This window comes from Pavona decussata, unplaced genomic scaffold (assembly GCF_977016875.1).
Source record: "Pavona decussata unplaced genomic scaffold, jaPavDecu1.1 SCAFFOLD_109, whole genome shotgun sequence".
NCBI classification, from domain to species: Eukaryota; Metazoa; Cnidaria; class Anthozoa; order Scleractinia; family Agariciidae; genus Pavona; species Pavona decussata.
Window position 1 is genome coordinate 467,411 of NW_028145523.1, and position 26,553 is coordinate 493,963.

The 26,553-nt window shown below is 39.0% G+C and overlaps 2 protein-coding genes and 1 long non-coding RNA gene across 3 annotated transcripts in view; all 3 read right to left on the minus strand.

Moving 5' to 3' along the window:
• LOC146470901 (protocadherin Fat 4-like) overlaps positions 1–10,968 on the minus strand; it is a 76,149-nt gene extending 65,181 nt beyond the window's left edge. The window contains exons 1-13 of the mRNA XM_085121480.1: positions 10,832–10,968; positions 10,604–10,733; positions 9,801–9,892; positions 8,950–9,037; positions 7,925–8,053; positions 7,097–7,167; positions 6,673–6,913; positions 5,958–6,191; positions 4,671–4,928; positions 3,664–3,711; positions 3,046–3,097; positions 1,842–1,969; positions 420–553 (exon numbers count right to left, since the gene is read on the minus strand). Of these exons, the coding sequence (XP_084977606.1) occupies positions 420–553; positions 1,842–1,969; positions 3,046–3,097; positions 3,664–3,711; positions 4,671–4,928; positions 5,958–6,191; positions 6,673–6,913; positions 7,097–7,167; positions 7,925–8,053; positions 8,950–9,037; positions 9,801–9,892; positions 10,604–10,733; positions 10,832–10,968 (1,742 nt within the window). The remainder of the gene's footprint in view (positions 1–419; positions 554–1,841; positions 1,970–3,045; positions 3,098–3,663; positions 3,712–4,670; positions 4,929–5,957; positions 6,192–6,672; positions 6,914–7,096; positions 7,168–7,924; positions 8,054–8,949; positions 9,038–9,800; positions 9,893–10,603; positions 10,734–10,831) is intronic.
• Positions 10,969–11,170: 202 nt separating this feature from the next.
• LOC146470902 (uncharacterized) lies at positions 11,171–13,931 on the minus strand. Its single transcript, XR_014866931.1, has 3 exons — positions 13,805–13,931; positions 12,302–12,460; positions 11,171–11,248 (listed from the first exon to the last, which is right to left on the minus strand). It is a non-coding gene; the product is annotated as an uncharacterized LOC146470902 (long non-coding RNA).
• Positions 13,932–14,827: 896 nt separating this feature from the next.
• On the minus strand, positions 14,828–25,483 carry LOC146470903 (cadherin-7-like). The gene is made up of 11 exons (XM_085121481.1): positions 25,284–25,483; positions 24,098–24,172; positions 22,716–22,855; positions 21,562–21,630; positions 21,037–21,126; positions 19,571–19,669; positions 18,427–18,528; positions 17,842–17,970; positions 16,957–17,035; positions 15,917–16,023; positions 14,828–15,019 (listed from the first exon to the last, which is right to left on the minus strand). The coding sequence occupies exons 1-11, from the start codon at positions 25,345–25,347 to the stop codon at positions 14,828–14,830; spliced, it is 1,146 nt and encodes a 381-aa protein (XP_084977607.1). The 5' UTR covers positions 25,348–25,483.
• Between the last annotated feature and the right edge of the window lie 1,070 nt (positions 25,484–26,553).

Genomic DNA, 26,553 nt, shown 5'->3' on the forward strand with positions numbered 1-26,553 from the left:
GATACATTAAAAAGTTAAAATACTCCTAACCTTAAAAATTCTCCTTTATCCATGAAAGACAAACAAAATCTGAGGAACATACAGAGGCTATAGGGAATATCAACCTCGTTCCCAGGCCTTTTCTTTTGTAACAAGGGAAAAGCTCTCGGTACGAGGTTGAAGGGATATGAGATGAAGATTACTGATCAAGTATGAGGCCAAGATGGTTTTTAGACCGACGTGAAATCTAGATCCAAAAACGTGTGAAACTAAATCAGATTTATATCCTAACACCCAGCCATTCGAAACAAGCCTAGGCCTACATTAAAGCAGGAGTTTTAAGAGAACCCGTTTTAAGAATCATCATCATCATCATCACCATCTTTATTTTCCATAAAGCACAATACGAAACAACATAAAACCCAGATATATCAACTTACCCAGTTAGTGGAGGCTGGCCTTTGTCTGTGGCCGTTAGTGTCAGTGTGTATTTGTTTGGGCTTTCGTCATAATCTAACTTTTGATAAACCGATATAACACCAGTCGAGCTGTCTACAGTAAAATGAGGAGGGACCTAGCATTGAGAGAAAATAATCAACTTTCACAAAAAGCATGAGAGGGCGTCTGCAGTATACCATAATATACGATTTCGTCGTATGCACTGGTCGATAAGTGGATAATTACATGAAATGTTGTAAATACAAAGGCAACTCAAAGAAGAACAAGTGTTTCCGCTTCTGAATGGAACGATTAATATTTAATAGTCAGAAAAAGGACTGCCATTCTGTTTGTCTGTCTACCTACAGGCTCAGCCGGAATGCGATACTGTCCCCGCAAGAATAAGCTAGTTGAGGCCGTTAATAAGCCGTTGAGGCCATTAATAAGCATAAGCTAGTTACGGCCATTAACCTAGTTTAATGGCCTTAGCTCCCACGAGTCGCCTGTAGCTCAGTGGTAGAGCATCCGCACTAGTAATCGGAAGGTCTTAGATTCGACTCCTGATAGGAGCGCTCGGAATTTTTTCCGAGTATGCCTGTGTCAGTTACTGAATAATACATCATTCTCAAGAATAAGCTGTTCCAGGTATTCACTGTAGTGGGAAGCGGCGCGGGGGAAATTGCTGTTCGCGCGAATAATAAAGTATTGCGTGTGAGAAAAAAACGACACGAGACCGGTAAGAAGGAGAAATAAGCACAGGCTTTCTCTCGTCTTTTCTCTTCAGTCTCCTTGCTTTTATTATTTTCTCGCATCGCAGTTTTCTTTGCGTGGCTCTTCATTATATCTCAACGTCTGGACCAGGCTACTTCAAGAGACGAAAGGGTTCAACATTAATGTTATCTCCATAACTGATTAAAAAAGACAAAAAATAATCCATTGAATGAATGCAAACATTACGGTTATTCTTAAAGCATAGTTAATAAAAGCCTGACAAACGTCTTTGTTATATGTTTTTGTTAGCATTTTTGGCTTTGACCGAGCACAAACTACGATAGATTTTGAATTGTGTTGGAGCAACTGACATGACTGAACTGACCAATAGAAACGTTCCTGTTAAAATATTCAGCTGTGATGCGAACATTAAAACAAAGGATTGTGCACGGTCGCGGCCCTTCCAACATAAATTGTAGCACCATTGTTGTCATGGCAAGGTTTCATAACCAATCTCTAATTTACTATGCTTAGAGTTGATTATATTAAAATATCGAGCGATGTGTTTTAAGATCATTGGTTTGTTTGGTGAATAATGGTGTTAATCAAGGGATGTAGATGAGGATGACCGTGAGATGCCGTTCAAAGCGACATAAACTTTCTTCATCGGTCGTCACACAGAATAAGAAAACTGATTGCATGCTTTACGTTACCTGGTCATTTCCTTTAGTAATGGCAAAGCTTAGCTCCCTATTGCTCGAGGCATCTCTGTCATTGCTCACAGGTGTCAGAATTGTAGTGCCCACTGAGGCATCTTCTGGAACAGTCACGGTGTACTCAGCTGTGATGAAATAACGGGGAATGCGTTACCAAGAGCTACGAGCTGTTGTGACAACATGTAAGTAGCTGCGTGTGTCATGAGAGTGGTTTGATGATTTGGATCTTTTTTCTCTCGTTTGAACTAAATAAACATGAATCAAGTTAAAAGCTTGTTTGGAAAAAGATATTTTGAATTTGGTATTTTATTGTTTGGAAAATGAACAAAGGAATTTTTAAAAAAATATAGTTAAGTTCAGCAACGCGTAAAGAGCTCCATAACTGTCGGAGCTTTTTTCTGTGGTATGAGGCGATTAGGAGAATTAATCTCCCCAAACACCCCTGACTGGATAGGATGCTAACCATCACTAGTCCATCACATGATAACCCCGTGCGTCTGGAAGGGAGCAGTGATGGCGCAGTAGTGAGAACACTCGCCTCCCACCAATGTGGCCCTGGGTTGAGTTTGTTGTTGGTTCTCGCCCCTTCTCCCAGGGTTTTTCTCCGGGTACTCCGGTTTTCCCTCCTCTACTGACAAAAACACTTCTAAATCCCAATCCGACCGGAAACGCACGGTCACCTTTGAACGAGCGCTTGGAGAGCTCTTTGGCGCTCCGTGGGTAAACAAATATTATTTACAGTTTTTACTTTTTACGTTTACATATGGGTATAGAGGGACGGCGTGGCGTAAACATTTTTAATTGAACGAGATACCGTGTATAATAACAACCCTTGGCTGCAGTCAACGAAGTTCGACGTGCTAACCAACAGCTTACCAACATTCCACCTCCAGAAATATTAAGATCTGGCAACCATAAGTATATCACATTTGGAGAGCGATTTAAATCTCGTCTTTCTTGCACTAGTGATGGCTGAGGTCGTTGGTCTACTCACTGTTAAAGTGACGATACAGTTGGACTGATACTGCAATGCAAATGGTGGGTGCTAACGACGAAGTATTTTCAGTACACTTGACAAAAGTAACTTAGCAGCCCTAGCTCCCCATACAAAGATAAGTGGTCACGTAATTTAATCAGGAGACTGAAGAAACTGATTTCATCTTATAGAGTTGTCTAATCATTCTGGTCTTAAATGACGTACCAGATTCAAACTCAGGAGGACTGTCGTTCACGTCAAACACAGTGATGCTGACCTGTCAATCGAAACGAAAGCCAGTCAGTGTAAGCATAAAGTTGTGACATGCACTAGACATTTGAGTCACTACAAAGTTATTTAGCTTACAAAAATTTAGCTTTACTTTAAAATCTAAAATTTAGCTTTATTACGTTAGTATAACTTCACTCTGTGAAGTGGCCGTTTTCCTCAGCATGTTTCAATCAAGAATTCGCAACTTCTAGAAACTGCAATGGACAAAAAGTTTGATAGGGAAACTGCAATATGGGCAACTGTAAATAAACGTGTTATTGATGGTTAAATATGAAAAGAGAAAATTACGTAGAGAACGAAGCATAAGAAAACATTAGAAAATTGCAAGGCTAGTAGAGTCGATCAAAGGCTAATTTACACGGATCGATTTATTGGGCCGATTTGGCAGCGCTACACATTTTGTGAGTAACGCCGATTTTCACCACTAGCTCCATCAACAGAAAGAGAATTAATCGGCCGATGACTTGTAACGTGTAAATTGGCCCATACAATTGAACCTACTATTAAATAGGGTCGATATACCGATACGCATGATTTAGCCTTTACACACACCTTTGTAGTAGAGTTTAAAGACCTTTCTCCCTCGTCTTTTGCCATGACCTAACGCATATTGAAAAAAAAAAAAAATTAATGTGGTGAGATGGAAGTGTCTCCTTTGCTTCCAAACAACTCACGTCCTTAAGGGTAAAAGGCAAAATTCGGTTCCAAAAAAGAACGTTGAACTATGAGGAGATAAAAGGCAAAACGCTCTTGAAGCTTTCTTCTCCATCTTTTGGGTTTAAATGTCCAGTTGTTATGCCAGTCGCCAGCACTAATGCGAAATTAGGGTAACGGGATGGTGCAGCTAGTCATTTTACCCCAATAGCGAAGTGAAGGTGATATATGGCTCAAAATTGTTTCGAAGTTGTTGTGAAACAAATATCCAAGAATTAATTTTGTGACTTTTAAACAAAAGAGAGATTTAGCATCGCGTTTACGTGAAACGGCAAACGTCACCTTGCCGTTTCACGTTTCACGTCAAGAGACTATGAGGTCTCTTCTTCACGTAAAATAGCGTGAACCTTTTGACTTTAGCTTCGCTTACTTGTCTAATTTTGCGAGTTTCGATGAAGCTGTTTTGCGACTCACTGTGGTGAGTGCGGTAAGGAGTGAGTTATGAAGGATTTTTAAACATGAAACTTAACTTGCCCGAGTATGACTTGCCGGAAAAATTATTGAGGTACTTCTTTTCAACAATTAAGTACTTATATGCATAAGAAAAAGAGGAAGAAATACTTACATAGTTCTCACGTAGACGGCAAACGCGAAATAGCCTGTTTTCACGAAGAAACGACAACCGGCAACCTTCAAACGCGAAAAATGGCGGGAATATCGTGGTCACGTGGTCATTTCTGCTATTCTAGTTTCACGTATACGCGATGCTAAATCTCTCTAAAATGTGGCAGGGGTTTCTGAATTTTTTCTAATTATTGATTTAGAGAAATCTTCTTTATTTTTGGATTTTCATTTACGAAAGAAATAACAGTTTACGAAGTCTAAATACTAAAACCAAGTTATACCGTTAATAAGAAGGCATTCTCGTTTCTTGGTGGGTCTCTGTCAATGGGACTCTTTACGTACAGCACACCGCTGTAGGAATCAATAAAGAACCTCTTAAGGGTGTTGCCACTGACAATATAATAACGCAGGCCCGTGTTTACGCCGAGATCCTGATCTTGTGCAGACAACTGTAATATCACGCTACCACTGGTGATGTTTTCGTATATTTCAACTGGATACACAGATTTGGCAAACAACGGAGTGTTGTCATTTGCATCCTGTGAAAAAAATTTGAACAATCAGAGGTATCACGCACGATGTCGGGAAACACTACTCGATTAGGAATTCTGATTTTTTCAAATCCATCCCATTTTTTATCTATTACTGATCTGTTTTTTCTCTGTTAAGTTGGCCAGTTTGTTACATAACATTGATAAGGTTGTAAAAATTAGCGTTCGAAAGCAATAAAAACTTAATCTCTTTTGAGGAATATTGAGTGTGCGCAGAAAGGATAGTTTTTGGGCGGCGTAAGTTTATCAGGAATTTCGGAGATGGGTCTCCGTAAGAGAACGTGTTTTGCCCCATGTTTCTTGGAACCCAGCTAGACGAATCTGTTTTTTTATGAATATGAATTGGTGTTATCAAAAACGATTCTTCAGTTAGCTGCCTCTGTCTCTTGACAGCGTGTTGCCATTTTAGAAATAAAAAATTATTATAAAAGAAATTGATGACTTTATTTAAGTGTCGAAGTATTTAGCACTACGGTACTAATTGAGGACACTATAAATCAGTGAAATAAATATACAAACTGAACATAACATATGTATTAAGGTAAAGATGGCTATTGATATGGCTTGGTTCACGTTTTAGCTTCTTCGTTCTTATTGTCCAATCATAAACGAAAAACAAAAAGACAAAGAAACATGTAACTTATTCAGAAAAAGCTAAATAGAACCCCATGGTTGTATACAAAACCAATGGAAAACGTTTCTAACGTGCTCTGATTGGCTACTCGAACGCTGGATCATATTTGCTGTTCACCTCCAAGTACGCGAGTTTTTCGCTTATTTGCCACAAATAAAGTGACTTGTTAGGCATAGCCTTCACTGGTTTGGAACATACTAAAGCAATTATTCACCTCTGTATCGGTGACTATTGGTGGGTAGTTGCCAGTATTTCCCACTTTGCGGATCGGTAAATATCCGCCACTAATCCTCTTATCCTCGATGGATAATTGTTAAATATCATGAGGCAAATAAACAATACAAACGCAAATGAAACATGTCGACCCGAAGAGAACGGCTCACCTCAACAATCACCTCAACCACAGTGCTGTCGTCAAACACTACCCCATAACTTTGGTTACCATGGAGATCAGACACACGGACCAATAGTATGTAAGAAGCTTTTTTCTCTCGATCCAAAGGCGCTGTAGTAGATAGAGCACCCCTGACGGAGTCTATAGTGAAAATGTTGTCAGAATTCCCAGATAGGATGGAAAAGAAAAACGCAGCATTAACGCCAATGTCTGCATCGGTGGCCTGAAAGAAAAAAAGGGAATTGTTAATTTGAAATGGAAATCCTCCAAGTACTTATCTTCCAAAGCGAGGATCGAAATGCGCCAACGTGCTACTTATCAGTATTGTTACACAGCCAGTCAACACCATCGCCTGATAACCGGCGACCAGCAATTTAGCGGTCAAAACGTCGCGATTCACACCTATGTCACACGATGGTTAGACTGACGACGAAAGAGAAATGACACTTAGTTGGTAACCATTAATACACATAAGAGATAATGAGAATATGTTTTCAGGAGGTAGGATTGAGGGGGGGGGGGGGGGAGGGGTTGGGGCTTAGGAGGCTCACTGCTGCACGATTGAATTGAACATCAGCCTCTTAATATAATTGCGTCATACGACAGTTGACCATAGGAAAATCGTTTGGTCTCCTTTTTGTCGCCACAATTGCTCGCTCCATACGTTTACAAGCAGAATCAAACAAACGATTGATTCTTCCTACCGTTAGATTTAAGATGACGTGCGCAGGCTGCTGTTCCTTCACCTGTACAAAGTAATGCCGCTGGCGGAATGCAGGCCTGTGATCATTGATGTCAGAGACGTTTACCACAACCTGAACCTCAGCCTGGTGAATTGGCGATCCTTTATCTCTAGAAAGAACTCGGATGTTGTGTTGGTCAGCGGTTTCACGGTCCAGTGCGACAGCTGTCTTTATTTCACCAGATGAAGCATCGATGGCAAATCTGTCAATAAAATGAAAGATCATATTCATGGTTATCAGTTGGGATATTCCACTGTTTTTGACCAGCGCAATCTTGGGCCCAGTTGGGTCACCTTATTTACCTCACGGAGATACGTTAGTAGTATAGTAAGGCACTGTGTCCCAGTCGTTATGATATCAGTCAACCAACATGACCATCACTTACTTCATGTAGTCTTCTACTGACTTGAGGCTGTAAGTGATCTCTGCATTTGTACCATCGTCCTCATCAACTGCCTGTCAAAATGATATGAGGTTATAACGTAAAGCGTACGCACTTTACTGTGGGTGAAAACCAACGACGGTAAAGAGGGAATAATTCACTTCACTACAGCACAAATGACTACGCATGTGTGAATCCGAAAACTTTAAGGCCCGGTTCAGACGCCGCACTTCATATGGGAAGAATCGAATTCGAATTTAGATCGACCTAAATAAAATAACCTCGGCTGAATTGATTCAGACGCCGAACTTAATTCACAGAGGCATACATGACTAAAGAAACTTTAGGATTTGGATCATTTTATGAATTTGATTCGACTCTTGTGAAGTACGGCGTCTGAATCAAAGCCTGTCCACAGCCGTTATACTCGGCTGGGCCGGGCAGGAAAAACAGCTGAGCCGCTCCAAATTAGATCAGCCGCTCTGAATTGATTCAGTCGCTGTACTTCCCATGAACTTAATTCATTAAATTCGATTCGACTTATGTGAAGTATGGCGTCTGAACCGGGCCTAGCACTTTGGGTGCCTTTAACCAAGTGAGCCTCTTGCAGTGATGTATTTTAACTGTACCACGACCAATGGAACAGGAGATTGAATCACAGGATGAACACAGAATCCACTTGGATGACCGCTATTACGGTTTCAGTTAATTCATCCTGCATCTGATTGCCTAGCTATTGAATGCTTCTAAATTGAATCTATCATCCCACTTTTTTGATCCTTTCTGTAGTGTTCGCAATAAGGTTAAACTAGAAACAGAACGGTGACTCACCGTGACCACTCCAACAGTCAGACCGGCTTTTCCTTCGTTCACAGCGAAGTTATAACCCGTGGGCTCAGTAAATACGGGTGTGTTGTCGTTGATATCAGTAATACGCACGAGTAGACTTCCTGTTGTCGCCTATCAATAATAAGATACAAGCAAAATCAAAATTCGAATTGGTAAAATTATGGCCCTTGACTCTTCATCCGACATCCGTGTCAGGTCGGTAAACTAATTAAATATTTATCCCACATTCTACTCGAAAAAACCATGGTAGATTCCTTTTCCAAGGTAGGCATGCACGGAAGAGACACCCCCATATTGAAACCCTTTCCCCCAAGGTTGTGGGTTGGTAATGAGGCCAGTCCCCTCATACTGTAAAACAAATGTGATTACCAAAACGGAAGCGTTGCGAGAACTCGTCTCTGGCCCTATTTCCCATGGGGAATAAGGAACTAATATCAATAATAATGATAAATGCACGGAGGGACTAGTGCTGAGGAATTGTGCCAGGGAAAAGCTCCCTTGTTGTTGAACAAGGGGTCAAGCCTTTTTACGGAAATCTGAGGTACAGAAGAGGAGACTTGGCACAGGAACAGTGTCATTGTGTTCCAGGGCCCTACAATTAAAAGTCAAAAGGTCGAGCAGAAGGCGTTGTTCTTCAATTAGTAGTTTTTGTATCTTCCTTCCATCGTTATTATGCGTACAAGCGCACGATTTGAGCGCAAACGAGGTCCGATCTTGAGAGTTTGGTCCATGGGCTACGTACGAAAGGTAATCCCAAAGGAGACCAAGAAAGGTTCAAAACAAGAAAGGAATGATCACGAACTATTCCTTCAATTCAAACGAATATGAACGGATGAGACACGTTCTGGATACTAAAGGCGGGTTGAGTCGACTAGAGGATTGAACATGTGTCAGGGACAAGTATTGGGACACATTTCTTCATGATCATGTATTTCCTCTGTTATCTGCTAATTGGTGGCGATGATGATCATACTTTCATGATGCAGCCTCAATCACTCATTACTAACCTTTCCTCCACCGTCTGTGGCCGTGATTTGAAGAGAAAACTGGGCACTAGTTTCCCGGTCCAGCTTTCTTGCGGTTGAGATAACACCTCTAAGGACAAAGTAAATTAGAGATATGTTAAATAAATTAGAAATATTACATCCCGAACAGCAGTTCATGAACTTTCATATTTAACCTTGAATATCAAAACCGCTGTCTCTATGCCTTTTGACTTAACAATTGGTATGGCAAAAATCTGAGCCCGCCCTTGAGTCATAAGGGACCTTGCGAAAGCACGACGGCAACGTCAACGAAAACGTCATTTAGAATAAAATCGGCTATTCATATAACCTGATCTACTTTGTGATTATTCCAGCCCGTTCAACTTGCATAATGTGAACGAATTATCCTGGAACATTAGTAGCAATGGCGTTCAAGTTCAAAGAGAGAGAGAAAAATTCACCATCTTGTGCCCACGTTCTCCTTAAGACTTTGAATTTGGTTATTTCATGTCATTAGGGAGAGCAGCGACGACAGCGACGGCAATGAAAACTTCACCTGAAAATATATCTTTATTTCATTTGTGCTACTTCTCGATTATTTCACCTCGCTAAATTTTTACAAAAATGGCGAACTATCCAGGAACCAAATTGTTAGGAGTGGCATACAAGAAAATGAAAAATTCACCGTCCTACGTTCACGTTCTCCACAAATGTAAAACGCACGTGCAGAGTGATTGTTTTTGCTCATTAAACCTATTGTTTTGCGGTGTTGTCGTTGCCGTCGTCGTCGTCGTCGTTCCTTAAGCTCCCTAATCTCTACTGAATAGACAACGACCTCTAATTAACGTTTTACTTATTACTTTCCATTGTACCTGTTCGTATCTATAGAGAATGCATCATTAGTGTTTCCTGAGGACAGACTGTAGCTCAAAGCAGCGTTCACACCGTTGTCGGCATCAACAGCCTAACAATCACAAATAAACAGCGCTAAGGCAGTGTCATTTAAATTCATCCTTCATACCAGTGAGGCTGAGGGCGCAGGTTTCCCAATCGGCGTTTCCAATGCAACAGATGCTCCCCGTTTCAGTCGAACAACAACGATCTGGAAGCTCTCTCTATTTCGCATAAAAACTTGTTTTCTTAGCATACTGTTCAGGTTAACCCTTTGTGCAAATGGGATGGATGCCATTCCCCCGTACATTTTTTGGCTTGACTATTTCAAGAGTTGAATTTCGTTTATCCGTTACAACCATTCTGGGAAAGTTAAGGATCAACAAAAGTCAACAAAAAGTGGGAAAACTGTTTATTTTCCTCATGTTCGAGGTGTTTAGCATGAAACAATTTCGTTATAATCCAAGATGGCGAATGAAAATGTTTTTTCACCTCCACAGCACCTCCTTACCAGGGCAATGCTGTGCTTGCACTGCGGATAAATTATCTAATTTCTCAGTTGTATTATCAGTGCTGTGCGGCAATTTCTTGGTTAGTTGGTGGGGTTGTTTTACAATTCAAACACAACTCTCTGAAAAAGCATTGTACACAACACTTTTAGATGCCAGCTCTGGGCACTCCCACTTTCCATTTAGGTGGAAGATTTAGCTGTGGCCAATTCTATAAGACAGTCGTAGCCTTCTTAAAATCAACTTCAACTATTCACATTCCTATGCTTACGTACTCTGACAGTAAAAAAGGCGGTGTTGGTGGCCGCTCCCTCCGACACTCTTGTGTCGTTTGGTAAGTTGGTGAACTTCGGACTGTTGTCATTCTCATCTCCAACAGTGACTTGAACTTTACACTTCCCAAATCTAAAAGTAAAGAAGTAAATAAATAAACAAATGAACGAATGATTAAATAAATAAATAAATAAATAAATAAATAAATAAATATTATAAGTTTTTAGAACGTGAACAGCACGACTTCCAGTTCTTTAATGAGTGCCGTTTTTCTCCAGACTTCTGCAGACTTCTTCAGTTTTTCTCCAGACTTTGAAGTAGTTCTAGTGCATACTAGAGAAATTACTTTTAACAGTATTTCATTCATTGTGTATTTAAAGTGTTAAGCATAGACATTTTTTTATCGCCAATTCAATTTGTGGGTGTCCTGTGCGTAATGATTACCTCTCTTGTCCACTGGTTGGCTGGTCTGTGGCTCGAATAGTTATAGTATACAGGCCCAGCTTTTCACGGTCAAAGGTTGCATTGGTATGGATGGTGCCATTGACAGCATCAATCGTAAAGGACCTGTAATGGCCGTTAGAGTCTGGAACTAAGCTGTAACGGACCACGCCACTGGGTCCAAGGTCAGGGTCGGTGGCAGAAACCTGCAAAAAATTTCATAAAAAATATTCTTTCCACGTCCCCACAAATACATTCTTTGTTAGGTTAGGTTAGCGTTTCCGTCTGCCCAAAACCGATTTTCGCAAGTATACAGCGAGAATCTTGCTACATCAAATACACTATATCACTTGAACCAAGAAGGGTCTAGTGAACTTTCTTCGATAGATGAAGCAAAATACCTTGCTAATGTTCAAAGGAAAGACGCAACATATTGCTCAGTTGGTCACGTTGGAGTGATTGATTGACGAGGTAGGAAGGTCTGGCTAGACCAGACCCTCTCTACTTCCAGACGTCTTGTTTCAGGAAGAGATGTTCGTGTAATATATCAAATACGACGAAGAATGTTTCATCCGATTTCCCAGCCCCGAGAAGTGGGTTCAAAAACGAGGAGCAGCCGGTTTTCTTTTTTGTATAGCATCTTATACTATTTTAATATGATTTTAGGATTTAGATCTCCATACTAATAGGTTAGGTAAGTATCCCCAATTAGCAAACTGCGTTTTTGCAGCAAACTTGAATGACTGACACATTAATAAAGTTATTATTATATTATTATTATTATTATTATTATTATTATTATTATTATTATTATTTACCAACTTCGAGGTGTTTGGAAATTGGATGAAACACTGTTTCGAATGGTTGATATAATTATTAAATCAACCTCCTTCACGGTAGCGTTTTTCTTTGATTTCTCTCATGAATTACTGATTACTGGCTTAAAAAGTTAAATAAATAAGTAATTACTTAATTATCTTCTCCCCGAAAGGGGTTTTTCAGGGACAATGAAACAAACACGAAGAAACAAATATTTCAAATACAACATAACACGGTTAAGAATACCAGCTGGCAGTAGGCGGACCATCTGGCTATTTACAAACGAGGCCGAGGAGTTGAACCCGGGGCCACCGAGAAACAACTCCAGGTAGTGGTCAGAACGGGACTTGAACCCGCGACCTCCGGATTTCAAGTCCGGCGCCCTAACCACTCGACCACGCTGCCTCCCTTAAGAGTTATTTAAGAGTTATTGTTCTTACCTTCACTACAAACGTATGAGCTGGTCTGTTCTCCAACACAGTCTTTGTGTACACTGCTTGAGAAAACTTCGGATTGTTGTCATTCAGGTCCGTGACATTGATCGTGACAGACGCGACTGCCTGGCGCTGCTCGGACGTCAAAGTCTCCTTGGCAACCACCTTTGCAAATTAAATATAGGGTAAATAAGAAAATCACGTGATCACAAGTTTAATTCATCTTGGTTTGATTTGCGTGAAAATTCATTATTAATCGTCACTTATGCAACTTAGGTCCATAGTCTAGTTTGTGTACCTTTGCAATAATGCACGTATTTGCGGTCATTTGAATAAGACTACTTGTTTCTGTTGTTAAATGTCTCCGTGATCTTGCTTACGGGAAAATATCCTGAACATGTCAACCTTTAAACCTTAGTAGTGACCAGTATCTTATTTCTCCTCACAGTATTTCTACTTGTCTTAATTTTAATCAAATTCTCCCAACTAGAAACATAAGAAATATATAGAGATGGGTAAGGAGAATATAGATTTTGATGTTGGAGCTTAATAGCTCAGCTCATCCTGCATGATCTAAACGTCTTTTTTACCGTACGTATGCACCTCGCCTAAACGAGGTGGACTGCAAGCTGACTTGAAACTTTCTGCCACAGTAAAAAGAGTATGTATAGGCAATTCTCACACTTGGCGCCCTCGGTAAGGAGGGCTACTCAGTAAAGCTGAGATTGTTTACGGAGAGCACACACAAACGAATTTGTCTCACGAGCCAAGTTATTCCGGGGACAAGTTCGTCTTTGTGAATTACCGAGTTCTATGTAAACATCTCTTAGGATAAATTCCTTTGACTTATTCCCTTGACTTAAAATACATTTTATCGAGGGAGCAAGTTTCTATCATGCTCTCGTTTGTCATTCCAATAAAAATGACGTTGCTCACCACGAGCTAACATTAAATTCGAACAACTTTCACAACACTTCACACGCATGACCAGCTTGATATCCTCTCCTAAACTTGTTTCCAGACCTTCATGTGGGACAATTTCCCGCGACCAAATGAAAAATTAACCAATCGCAGAGTGAATCAGACTGTCTCTTTAATACCGGAGTCCTCTTATGGATGCATTCAAGGAACTTGCGTCGGAACAGTCTTGTGACTAGCCGAGGGAACAAGTTCCCTGGTGAACTACCACAGGGAGCTTGTCTCTTGTAGCAGGACTCGTGCAAGTCCTTGCTTGGATAATGACTTTTAATTTTTCTACTCCTAAAAAGACACCTCTACTGCTCTAATTACAACGGCTAAAGCTCAATTGTCTGACTGATTATTGCGAATGTATCCGTTCCTCATTTTATCCGTGTGTACATTATACGTTCAAAGACTTCGAATGTAAGACGAAGCGCTTTCATATAACACTTGACTAAAACTATATGATACTCGAACAAGGCATAAGGTTCTGTAGCTAATTGACCAAGCACACAGTAAAAAAGCAAAATTTGAATGTTAACCACTGACCTGAAAAGAGTGCACATCAGCGGTTTCGCGGTCGATCTTGTCATTGACCAAGATGTACCCCGCAGGCGTGACAGTAAACTTACCGCCTGCTCGTTCAAGGCTGTATGAAAACACAGCGTTGTTGCCCTGCGATACAAGGTTGAAAGAGAACACGAACCCTTACCAAATTTGCGTACATTAACATACGTAAAAGTTATTAAATAACTTAGTTATCTTTAGTGAGCTGGTTACTTTGCTAGTTAGTGTGTTAGGTTTGTGAGATTAGTAAGTTAGCTAAATAGTTAGTTCACGGTTAGTTAGGACACCCTTGGTTTGTTCGCTGGTTGTTCGGTTTGTTGGATGACAGGTTCGTAGTTTAGTTACTTGTTTTCCAACGCCGTCATTAGCGAGATATGACATGAAAACTACTGGTGGTCGTTTAATTATGATCTAATGTCAAATTACGCATCTCTTAGTACATTACCAAGACGAAGTTGCTCTTGCCTCGCTGTACGCACGTATCGATACAACCTAAATTCAGACTTTAAGGAGGCAAGAGGCGACTAGGATAGGTGTTCTTGATCCTCGCGCCCCTAACAAAATTTGACGACATTTCTTATATTGGCTTCAGTACTAATTAAGGAAGAGAAATTTGAACGAAACCTCCACTCTGACAAAAACATTGATATTAAATTGTTGCAAATAATGCCTAAATTCAAAATTTTAGTTTGAAAAGTAGAAATGACATTCAAGTGTGCTAAAAATTACATATGATTATCGCCAATTTTCGATTCAACTTTCCCTTGCGCCGCCATTTTGGATTTTATGACGTCATACGGTTGCAGCTATTATCAGTAAGTTCTTTTGTTTGAAACCATTAAGCAACCGTATTACGTCATGAAATCCAACATGGCAGGACCCGTGAAAATAGGGGATAATCCAATCCTGTTGGGTCCCACTCAATATCATATTTCCACGCTTTCCCACGAAATTTGAAACTAGATTGTATTTTCAACAATTTAATTTAAAGAGTAGAGGTTTCCCTTAAACAATCGTTTGAGAAGTTACCTCATCTATATCCACAGCTGTGACTCTCATGATTGTCATTCCAAGCGAGGCGTTTTCCAGCACAGCTCCCGTGTAGGGTGTGTCCAAAAACGTGGGCGGGTTATCATTCATATCCTTCACTGTTATGCGGACGGTAGTAAAAACTGCTTTATGAGTGGTGGAGGTAGCCTGTGAAAGAAACGATGCGCTATTAAACGAGCCATATTCAAGCTCCACTAGCACAGAACTTCAATTTTTAATTTTCGGTGAGAGTTTAACTAATGATCATCGACACAAGAGGCGGAAGATCTGATCGTTAAGGTTGTGTTCGATTGATGTTACTCCGGAATAAGAATAAGCAGAATAGCTGCTAAATATCTCTCTTTTAGTAATTTGGGAAGCCATTTCTGCAAACTATCGCTGACACATGAGAATTTAAGAGCCGTCTCGTACTCCAGTAACTCCTAAAATCTCTTATGAGGGATTTCTTGTCATCGTTTTACGTATCAGTCCTATTCCGGAATAGGGTCAATTGGACGCGCCCTAAGTATATTATATTTTTTATTCACTAGCCACATAGCTGACACGCATCCTAAATTCTCCTGAGATCAATGATGTTGAAAGCGAGCATTAAGCGCAGATCACACGTGGAAAAACTTCAAGCATCCTTTCTTTTCAAATCAAATTACCTCTCGCACGCTGTTCAAAACGATATCACGAGCCACAACATTACAGAACTGAGGCTACCCCAAACAATTCCCCAAGCAATATCCTTCCATTTTCGATATATGTCCAAGACATTTTAAGACGTAAAGAACTAACTATTTCGCGCAAAAAAGAAGGATTTGCCTAGCTAATGAGATCGCTTTGATTATTGAATGATTGATTGATTGATTTCAATTTAGCACCAGTTGTTCTCTAAAGTTTTCTCTTTGTTTGCCTTTTTGCTCTTTTTATTTCGTCCTCTACACTTGCATTTATATTAGTACTTTCAATCTTGTAATTTGTGAGGGAACCTGAGTCTCTTGATTAAGCCTCGTGGTTTTCTCGCCATTTTCTAAATCTCTAAATCTGAAATCTACTCACCCCAACTCTCAAAGCGTACGAACTCTTAGTCTCTCTATCCAAGGAGCCGTTAACTGTGATGACACCAGACTTCCCCAGAACCATAAAGGCACTTCCAGTATTGGTATCTGAGAGGAACACAACCGCGACAGTGAACAACGTTGTGTACTTAAAACTGAATACATACGGACGAGAAATTACAGCGGTTACCAATAACACGCGACCTATCGCCTTCAAAAGACTCCGATAAAGTTGCGTTTTGGTGGACGTCAATCAAAGAAAAGCCGTTGAAATTATTTTCAATTCTGACAAGATTTCAAGGTAACCCGGCAAGAAACTAAGAATTTTTGCCTCGTTAAGAGAAGGTAAATTTTATTTAAATTGATTTCCCAGCGAGATCAAGCAAAAATAAAAGGTATTTTTGATTTAAAAATTTTAATGTTCACTGCACGTGATAATTTGCTCACTTGCACGCATCGCTGATTTTGCAAAATTATTACGTGCAGCGATTTAAAATGTTTCATAAAAAATACGGCTTCGTCTAAACAATGCCCATTCTTTTAGATAAACTGGCTTGGAAATCAACTTTCATAAAGATTACCATCTACCAGCGGATAAAACTGTCAATTTCTTGGTTCTGTTGCCTTGAATTGTGGTCAGAATTCAAAATAATTTCAACGGCTTTTCTTTGAATGACGTCCACCAAAACGCAACTTTATCGGAATCTCTTGAAGGCGATAGGTCGCGTGTTATTGGTAACCGCTGTAAGGAATGTTCGGCTCAAGCTGGATTACCAATCAAATATCAATCTGAGAGAGCGACCGAAGTCAGGATGGATCGAGCGAGCGTTTTCCATGTGTTATTTAAAAGTTTCAGGCAGTTTAATAATTTAATAATGCACGATGAATTATTATAAATTACTATTTACTTAATGACAGTTTCTAGGATATCTATAATACGCTCGAACTAACAAAAAAAGAAGGCAAAACAATGCCTAAAGCGTCTGAGAGCGTAAGAAAAATGCACAAACGATCCTGTCTTTGTAATCTTATTAAAAGTACCTGCATCAATAAGGTATTCCACATCAGCGTTTAGCATTTTGTCTCCGTCACGTGCGGTCACTGTGGTTACGTAGGTTCCCTGTGAAGAGTAATTTAGATATTTTTAAATAAATGTTATTTACAGTATATCGCAAAGTGATGTTTATGTAATAACTCGTTATCAGCATCAGATACAAAGAGTGGATAAAAGTCTAACCAATAGGATTAACAAGCAGTTCCAGCTAAGTGCAGATACAGTGACAAGTCTGATCTTTTGCGGCGGCAACTTCCTCTTTAGGCAGCTAAGTAGTTATTGCTTTGTTGATTGAATATTCCTGAGGTTATTTGCCACCCTATACTTGCTAAATTAGTTTTAAAATCCGTTTACATCGATCACTGTGTTGTTTAGCCTTAATTAAACTAAAACTGCCATGCTCCACATTCCTACCGTTTTCTGGGACTAAATTAACACGGTAACCAATTATAAAGGGAGTTGTAAATGTAACTATATTAATATCATCAGGCCGGCTGCACTATTGGTGTATTCAACGATTCTCATTTTCAACGCTAAAATTAACCCTGACGTACAAAACTGATCACTTCAAATGAGCCAACATTAACTGAATTCCATGAAGGATTGCTAAAACATACAAAACAAAGAATTTTATATAAGCAATCTTGACACTTAGGTGGACATGGCAACCAAGTTTGATTGTCATGGCATCCTCACATGTCGAAGAAAAAGAGTTCCCAACAATAAAAAAGAATAAATACTGAGAGTCTTGGCCTCCCAGTACGAAAGACACTAAAGAAATCTAAAACTTAATTGAGTAAGAAGTGGCATCTTTCCCCTCTCCGTCCCACCCGGTACGCCCCAGAGCTCGATGCAATGGGAACAAAATTGACCTTAGCTGCATTTTCTTGTACTTCTGCCGAGTACGAAGAAGGTGAAAACTCTGCGGGCAAATCATCAGCATCTTCAATGAGAATATTCAGTGTTGCAGATGAGTTAAGGCTGTTGTTTGGTCCACTATCCTGAAAGATGAAAGTCGAATCGAATGTTAGAAAAGTATAAAGGTCATTTATGTTCATCAGTTTAAATGTCAGCATCAGTTAATTTTGTTTAAAATTGAAAATTTTTACACTTTTGCGGGTATAAAACCTGGTGACTTCGATAATAAATGAAAAGAACATTTGCTACTAATCTCCGTGAGGGCAGGAAGAGGGTGTCACCCTTAAGTCATGATCTCTTGCTTCTATGTCTGCTCGCATAATTGATTTTCATGAGCGTTTTGCTTGAGTTATAGAATATGATTTTTACCAGTTTAGTGTTAACTGAAGATAGAACATATTTTACTTGCTTGTTTGCAGTACGTCAAAAGACTTTCGAGGTTTAGATTTGAAAGAGTGTAGATGAAAGTTGGCTAATTTAGTGTGAAATGAAGCCCAAATTGCCTGAATAAGGCCGTGGTGTACACACCATGTACACACCTTGGCAATAATTGTGAGTGTGTAGTTATTGTTCGACTCGTAATCCAAACTGTTTATTACTGTTACAGTTCCAGAGTAAAGTCCGATGTAGAACTTGTTTCCCTGAAAAGATTAGAGAAATAAAGAAGACGATTATGTCGTGATAAAATACATTTAAACAATGCCAATAAAAATAAATTATTCCTCGAGAGCGCGTTGAATTAATGTGAGATGATAAAAAGGCAACGGGCGCATAGCGTCGAATAAGCTATTATCATCCTTTATCCAGCAAGCGCGAGTGGAATAATTGTTTGATTTAAAACAACCAAGAGATATTGCTAGATATTTGCTGATTTCATTTTACAAGAAAGACCAAAGCTTGGTCATAATGGCATACTCTGGAATTGCATTACTCACCAAGAAAAGTTGCAGCTTACACCAATCCTGACTCTGCACTCTATCGTAATTGCGGCGCACAGTAATATTTACGTACTTTCGATACCCAAACCCTCTTTTTGCTCGTCAGGTTCCCAAGTTCGTTGCTCGTGTTTCGTGACTTTTATCGCTCGTGTTTATTGCGCGAGTAGTTACTATCAAGAGAGGATTTCCCCCTTGATCCTCTCTTGTTACTATCCAATCAGGCCCTAGTTGTTCAAAAAGCAGATCTGAACTTTATCCAGCAGATACAATGTATTGCTTAGAGTACATTTTATCCATTGGATGGCGATTTATTCGCTGGATAGAGCTATCCTCTCTTTGAACAACTGGGGCAAGAATTGTAAGATGTTTTTCACGAGATCAACCCACAGAAAGACGTTTGTTGAAACATGAGTTAGTTTCCTTAAAACTGATCTGACAAGACAATTGTTTTGTCGAACGCATGCTATTTTTAATAAGATCACACCGTAACTTCTCACTATAGTAACAAGTCCGAAAAATACGTAATAGCAAAGTAATCGCTGACCTCACTTTTTCTATGCTAATTTGACAACCAGTGGCCTATTGGATTTTGGAACGAAGATTCTTAAAAAGCATATTTCTAAACAGATATCTTCCCTATATAACACATTTGGCGTATTAACCAGCAATATTTCTGCTGTGGAATAGGAACAGTCTTTACTTAGGATTTAGTGAATATTGAATAGAATGCTGAATAAATACTCACCACGTTTCCGTCTACTATTGAATATGTTACCAAGCTGTTCCCTCCTATATCTGCATCGGTTGCTGTAACAGTGATAACTTCACTTTTGGAACTTACGTCCTACAATTATTAAAAGAAAGGGGTTTACATGAAGTTAATAACGATTATTGTTATCATTATTATCATTAATAATAATTATTCACCGTTGTGGAGGTGAATAACAAACACTATTCAGAGCTTGAGTATCCAATCAGAGCGTGCTAACAATACTATCCGCTAACTTGGTGTCAGACCCGTAAGACCCAACAGCTTTCTGGGCCGCATTTGACCTATGAGCTCATTTGCATTCTTCTTGTTAGAAAATAAAAGCATTGTTAGATATTATTAGTCATTTTGTTACAAACCCTGCTCAAACCAAACAGTCAGCTAAAGGGCGCAGTCTTACCACAAACGTCATGAGTTTTGCAAGTTTTCAACGCTTATCTTTATTATCTCTCCTGAAATCATATTCTATTTCATAAAAATTTACCCAGACTATCCCCTTAAACCTTGCCTACGTTTAATCCGAGCTTGCCGACATTTTACCAAAACAAGTACAGCGTAAACATTGCTCAAATGACCACCACTGACTTCATCAAACTAGACGAATAATTTGAGTAGACTAATACGCTTATAAACAGAATAAGCTTACGAATAAGCTTATAAACAATAGCCAAACTGAACGTGGAGTTCCACTGTCGCGCAAATTTTACGTACGCATTTTGCTGACGTAAACAGTAAAATAAGAAGGATATATGAAAGACCTACAGTAAAGTCAGTTAAATTTACTTCCGTACTCACGTAAAACGTATGCCACAGTGGAAAATGGAAATTCATCTTAAACATATAAAATTGATGTGTGTACGGAGGTAAATGTAACTGACTTTACGCTTGGTTAACACGAGGTCACGTGGTTGGAGCATAGTGACATTATCGTTTGGTGAGGAGATGCCTTGACTCATATATTATCACCAGGAATGGTAGAGATACGGTTGGATATTTCCCATACAAATCTTTCAAATAGTCCACAACTTTGCATTCCAACAACAAAACCAAACAAACGAACAAAAACCCAATCAATACTTTTGTTTCCTTGCTGAGAAAATAATTTTCAAACATGACTCCTGCAACCATTGACAGTTTATTGAACCAAAGTCGTTATAAAAGCGCCTCCCTCCCCTCTCCCCCAATTTTCCGTCAGTAGCCCATAGTAAGATCTGCTTTTCCAGCATAGTCATTAACTGCACAAAACTACTTTTGTATTAGGACGCACCGCCCTTAAGAGGAGTGAATCCCGAAAAGCCTCAAGTTTAAATGCCAAATCAGTTGCCGTGCAGACTATGACATTGAAAGCCTTCAAAGAAGCTACATCCAGAATGACACACTCAGTATCAGTATTTGACTCTCCGTCTGCCTTCATTTTAACCGAAAGGATTTCAATACCTCACCTCACGAATATTTGCCTGATAAAAGGATTTCTTGAAAACTGGAGCGTTATCATTCACATCCACGATAGTAACTAACACTGACGCTGACACCTGAAAAAGAAACAACACAAGTCGAAAATAAGTACTCGGAAATTTTCACCTGGCATTTAATTTTTCCTTTCGTTTCCTCGTTTCTGACTGTTCGACGGCACACTGCAAAATGCCATTTACATGTACAGGCTTAATAGCAACTGAATCGAAAATGATGATATTTTTATGTTGATTTGTTTCAGTTTTTTATTTTTCCTTTGGAAAACTCTTCAAAGTTTTCCTTCAAATGACGTTGGTTCTTTAGGTTTCCGAATTGTTGTGTATTGTGGATTATGGCTGTTCTGCCAGCAACTTCCTGTATCATGCTCTTTCGTCCCTTAAATGTTTGTCTTGTTTTCAAAGCTCACTTGCAGTCGGCGGTGATTTGGTATTAATTGCTGTGTCCTTGGATATCTAAAAATGCTGTATTTCAGTTTGTTGTGAGACGCTACCTACCTTAGCACTCGGTCCGTTGACGTTATCGTAAGCATACACAGTAAAAGCAAGGCTTTGATCTTGTGCAGTCTGTGAAGTAAATATACTGGATATCAAATATGGTTTGTTAGATATTTGAAAACTGGGGGGATCCAACCTAGTTCCTTATCATTTTGCATTTTGGGCATAGGCATTTTATCGGCCCAAGGAATTCGAATGTGACGTTAGTACTTCGCGCCAAAATACTTCAAGTGAGTGGGAACATGTTCGTAATAAGGGAAGTCAATTTCAAGTTAATTTCAAGTCATTTTCAAGTCCATTTATTTAATTCACACGAAGATTGAGTTAGGATCTTGTATTGGCCCTATGTAAATACTGCTCTAAAGTTAGCCAGTACGAAATCAAAGCGACGACGGCAAAGTGTCGACGTTGTGTTGACGTTGTCTCCGTAGTTGATTACGTTCCCTAGATCAGGATGCGGTCCTGCCTTGTTGTCATGCCAGCGTTTTTTACTCTGATTTTGCATGCTATTTTTTCGAAGTGCCATTTAATTTAGAGTCGTATTAATATGTACAATATAACCACTTAGAGCAGCATAAGGTTATCTTCTTTTACTTAGGGACCTTAAGATCTACGACAGCGATGTAAACGAGAATGTCACCTGCCGAACAACTAGATTTAATGTGCAAAAACATCGCTCTGCACGGTGCATCATGAATTTTGGCTGTAAATTTCGCCTTGGCCTTGGACGTGAAATGACCAAATCCAGAGTTTTGTGGAAACTGGGAGCACAGGATGTTGAATTTTTCATTTGTTTTGAAACTTTTAATTGAACGCTGTTCCTACAAATGGAGCGTTGTCATTCACGTGACTACCGGCCATATTGGTTTACTGAAACAAAAGAAAGTATTTGCATAAAAAGTAGAGTTCAATTCCCAGAGGTTTAGTTTGGGACACCAACATGGCCTCCATTTCTTTGTTTTGGGACACCAACATGGCCGCCGTAACGTCATGTGAAAACACTCTATTCAGTCCCATGGTTGTTCGACTACATTGTTCAAGTTAAAACAATTGGAATAATCGCAAACTGAAGTTCAAATCATTAACGTTTAATGACGTTTTCGTTGGAGTTGCCGTCCGGGTTTTTAAGGTCCTTATTAATCATACGGGAATACCTCTCGATCGAATACCGCATTGGATGTTATCCAGCCCGTAGATCTATCGATATTAAACTTCCCTGCGGCATCGGAGCCAATTTCGTAAAGAATGCCATCATTTTCATTGTCAGTTGCAGAGACCTGTATCACTTTGCTACCTAGAAAAGGTAAAAACACAGGTTTCAATGACAAAAAGCCATAATCATTGAGTTATCTCGACGTTGTCAGTTCTAATGAAAGATTCCAATCGGTGGCAGTGTAAACATTGCCTTCAAGCCTTTCGTTTTCCTTAATTGCTAGAAATTATTAACAATAAGATCTTTAGTTTAATTTCAATTTTCCCACTTTTCTAATTCTATCATCCTAATTAAATTGTCGTGTGTTTTTTTTTTATCTTACAATAACTTACAATGGTCGAGCGTTTGTAACATAAATCACTGGCTCGGAAAAATGGGTGCCCACACCCTAAGTTATCGACTTTAAATAAATTAACTCTTTTACTTGCTTACTAACTATAAATAGGTCACTCTTTTTTTATTTACTCTAAAAGAAATTTACCATGCCCTGCAAACCTTTCTGACCGTTAAAGTTTTAGCTAAAGATGCAAACAGGTAAAATTATGTTGCCAGTTGTTTACTAACACGCGTTATTTTCAAAACTCAATACAAAAAGGGCGGAACAGATAAACGACTTTTTAAGACCCGCGCCAAATGCCGAGACTACCAGAGAGTTCAAACGTTCGCTTTCGTTTTAGCTGAAACTCTCTCGTGCTCTCGGCGGCTATTGTTTGTCATCAACGGATTTGAATCAGTTCAAATTTTCACAAGAACCGACCGGACGTTCAAGTTCTCGTTAACATTTGGTTTTGAATTCGCATGCGCTCTCTTTGATTCGTGGAATACACGCTTCGCTCGTTTCATTTTCCCGGGGAATGTACCTACTGTTTTTCATTGCTCAAAACTGCAATAGATGCTTCACATGAGCACTGAAATTAATAGGGCAAGGGCAACCAAAGTGTTTACACGTATGTAGTAAAACATCTGCCATTAAAAAATCTGAACAGTTTAAAAATTTTAGATAGTGGTTTCAATAATTCACGCCCCCCCCCCCCTCCTTTGGGCGGAGACCGTCACGCACACTCTGTTACTCTCGTGTGCCCTATAGCGGGTTTGAGAGTATTGTTTGAAGCGCTGAAAGTGCTATGAGATGTTTCCTTTCTTGTCAACTATTCATTAAACTATTCATTAAAATTGGAGTGAACGGCTAGGGGTGGGAACTTTTTCAACCCTCACCCGTGATTTAACTTTAGCTGAAAAAAAAAAAAGAAGAAAAAAAACAAAACAAAAAAAAAAAAAAACAAACAAAACACGTTTGACAAAGAATCGAAAAGAATGGCTTACCAATGGGTTGTTCCTCCTCAAAAGAAGTGATAAATTGGTTTTTCACAAATATTGGTCTTTCATTGGGTGCTTGAGCTTAAAATGGAAGCAAAGTTCTCCTGATCATTACACAACAACAACAAACATCAACAACAAAAACAAAAAACAAGGACCAAAACAACACTTTTAAATTTAAGTCAGAAAATTACAACTTTTATATGCAGTTATTCCGGCAAAGGCGAAGTCATGTTGAGGTTGCTTCCTTTTCAAGACCGAAGAACGGGATGCGGCACCGAAACTGGCCAAAGTCATTTTCACATTGACTGAACAGCGCTATAAGGCACAAACCTTGTGCGATGTTTTGTTTCAAGTGCGATCAAAAAGCCTTCAACAGCATGTATGATTTTGTGTCATTAAGTATTGTTATGATGAAAATAACCCTTCTTAAAAAAGCAAACAGCATCTTCTGACGAGGTTTTGCGCAATCATAACGCAATGGTATGGGTTAATCGAATCACGCCGTGTAACAGTTTTATGTGCTGAATTATGTCTGAAGGTTTGTTCTGTTTTAATCAGGCGCGTCACTGGAATTATTTCGGCAAACGCTTCATTTGAATTCATCAATTACATATAAAAACAAAAACAAGTCGTAAGCATTAAAAATAGATTTTAAAAGTGATGCATTCTGAGGGTGAAGGGGAAATAGCGGATATAATTGCCTTTACAGGGAGCGAACATCGCTGATAATTGCAACTGAGGGATCAGTTCTCGTTTTGGAGATATTTAGCATGTAATAACACTGAATTAAAACAGTTGCTTTGTTTTTCCTTATTATCTTTCTCGTAATCGTTTTTCTTTCTTCCTGGTTACAACACCTTGATATAATTCTGAGACGAACTGTGTAAGAATTTCCGCGAACTGGAATTCCTGAATAGGTCCCATGAGACATGGAACCGGCTGTATTTGCTCTTTCCTATCTGAGAAGAAAAATTAGCGTATAGCTCACTGTACTGATTGTAACTATACAAAATAAGAATAATTATAAATAAAGCAATAAGGGTGACTACTAAATCTGGTTACGCGTCACCGCGATCTGCCTGCTTTATCAAACTAACGAGAATTAATCAGTGTAAATATACTGTTACAAAAATACAAGTTTCGACGGCATAAGAAGTAAGTATATGCAATAACGGATGCAGAACTTTACCTTGAACTCGCTGAACAGAAATTAAGACAACCCACAAAATCGCGACGTTAAGTGCCCGATACATTTGCTGTGGAGAGAAATCTGAACTGCGATATGAAAGTCTTAATCAAATAAAACTCTCCAGTTTAGAAGAAGGATGAAGAAATTCTTCAAGCTGTCTTTAGGTGAAATAATGCCTTGGGAAAGATGTCAAACGAAAATTTTCCAAGGAAGCATGCCAAACGAATAATGGGCTTTTAGAAGCATCATACCTAAATTAGCCAGAAACCGCAGACATCTTATAGGTTGGTTTAACAATAATGTATCGTTAAAAATCTGTTAATTATTGGGCTACGCGTGCAATAACTACCGTTATTTAACAATAATATCATGAAACGAAGTTTTGGAAAGAACCTTAATGCGTGCTTGTGACGACAAGGTTAATTGTTATCATTTTAAAGCTGTGTGTATGCTGTTTTAACACTGGTCAGCTTGTGGAAAGTTGAAGAAAGGCTCGGAAAAGCTTTATTTGAATGCACTTCAGTTTTGTTAGTTCTTTTTGTTTTAAATGAATCACTTATACATAATTAAAATAATTAAATATTTACTTTATTGTGACTATTCTGCATTGCGAAGAGCGTTTCTTCTAACTAAATTCAAATATATCATGACAAAAATCTGAAAAAAGAAACCGTGAAATATAAACAAATACATTTTGATCAGCTAATAGATATAGTTACGAGGAACTCATAGAGAACTTTTAAAATCACGGTTATTTGAAGATGAAAAACGATTTCTCTACGATAAACAGTTGCATTCTTGAATGATGTCGTACTATAATAATTTTGTTTTCTTTTTCTTTATAAACTCGTTTAGATGTGACGGAGTTGGTGTAATTAAAGTCCGTAATATCTGATGTAAGCATTCAAGCTTAACTTACACCAAACCAAATTCATGACAAGGGAAATAGGGCAGGTCTCACAAAACCTTGCTTGTGTCGGTCTGAGTTAAAACCGCTCTCATCTAATCGGGAAAGCACGGACGAATAGTCTGGGCTTAACTGTTTAGTACACAATATAACCCTTGCAATCAGCAAACAACAATGTTTAGGCCATACTTGCAAAAGCAACAGACAAACAAAAACCAACAACAACAAGAAATTCTAAGTCAATATTACTTCCCAAGGACACTGTAAACACAATAGAATCATTGCTTATCAGTGAATGGACAGTAATGATTGGGCCACTTAAATAAGAATGATTGGAAGTAGAGTAAGGAGAGCTTAATGCAT

Bases quoted from the DNA above. Each gene is read 5' to 3' on its own strand.
- LOC146470903 (XM_085121481.1), bottom strand. From the start codon at position 25,347: ATGTATCGGGCACTTAACGTCGCGATTTTGTGGGTTGTCTTAATTTCT. The intron at 24,173-25,283 runs GTAAAGTTCTGC...TTCCATTTTAAG, and splicing joins TTCTGTTCAGCGAGTTCAAG to CTCAAGCACCCAATGAAAGA. The intron at 21,127-21,561 runs GTAGGTAGCGTC...TTTCTTTTTCAG, and splicing joins TCAACGGACCGAGTGCTAAG to GTGTCAGCGTCAGTGTTAGT.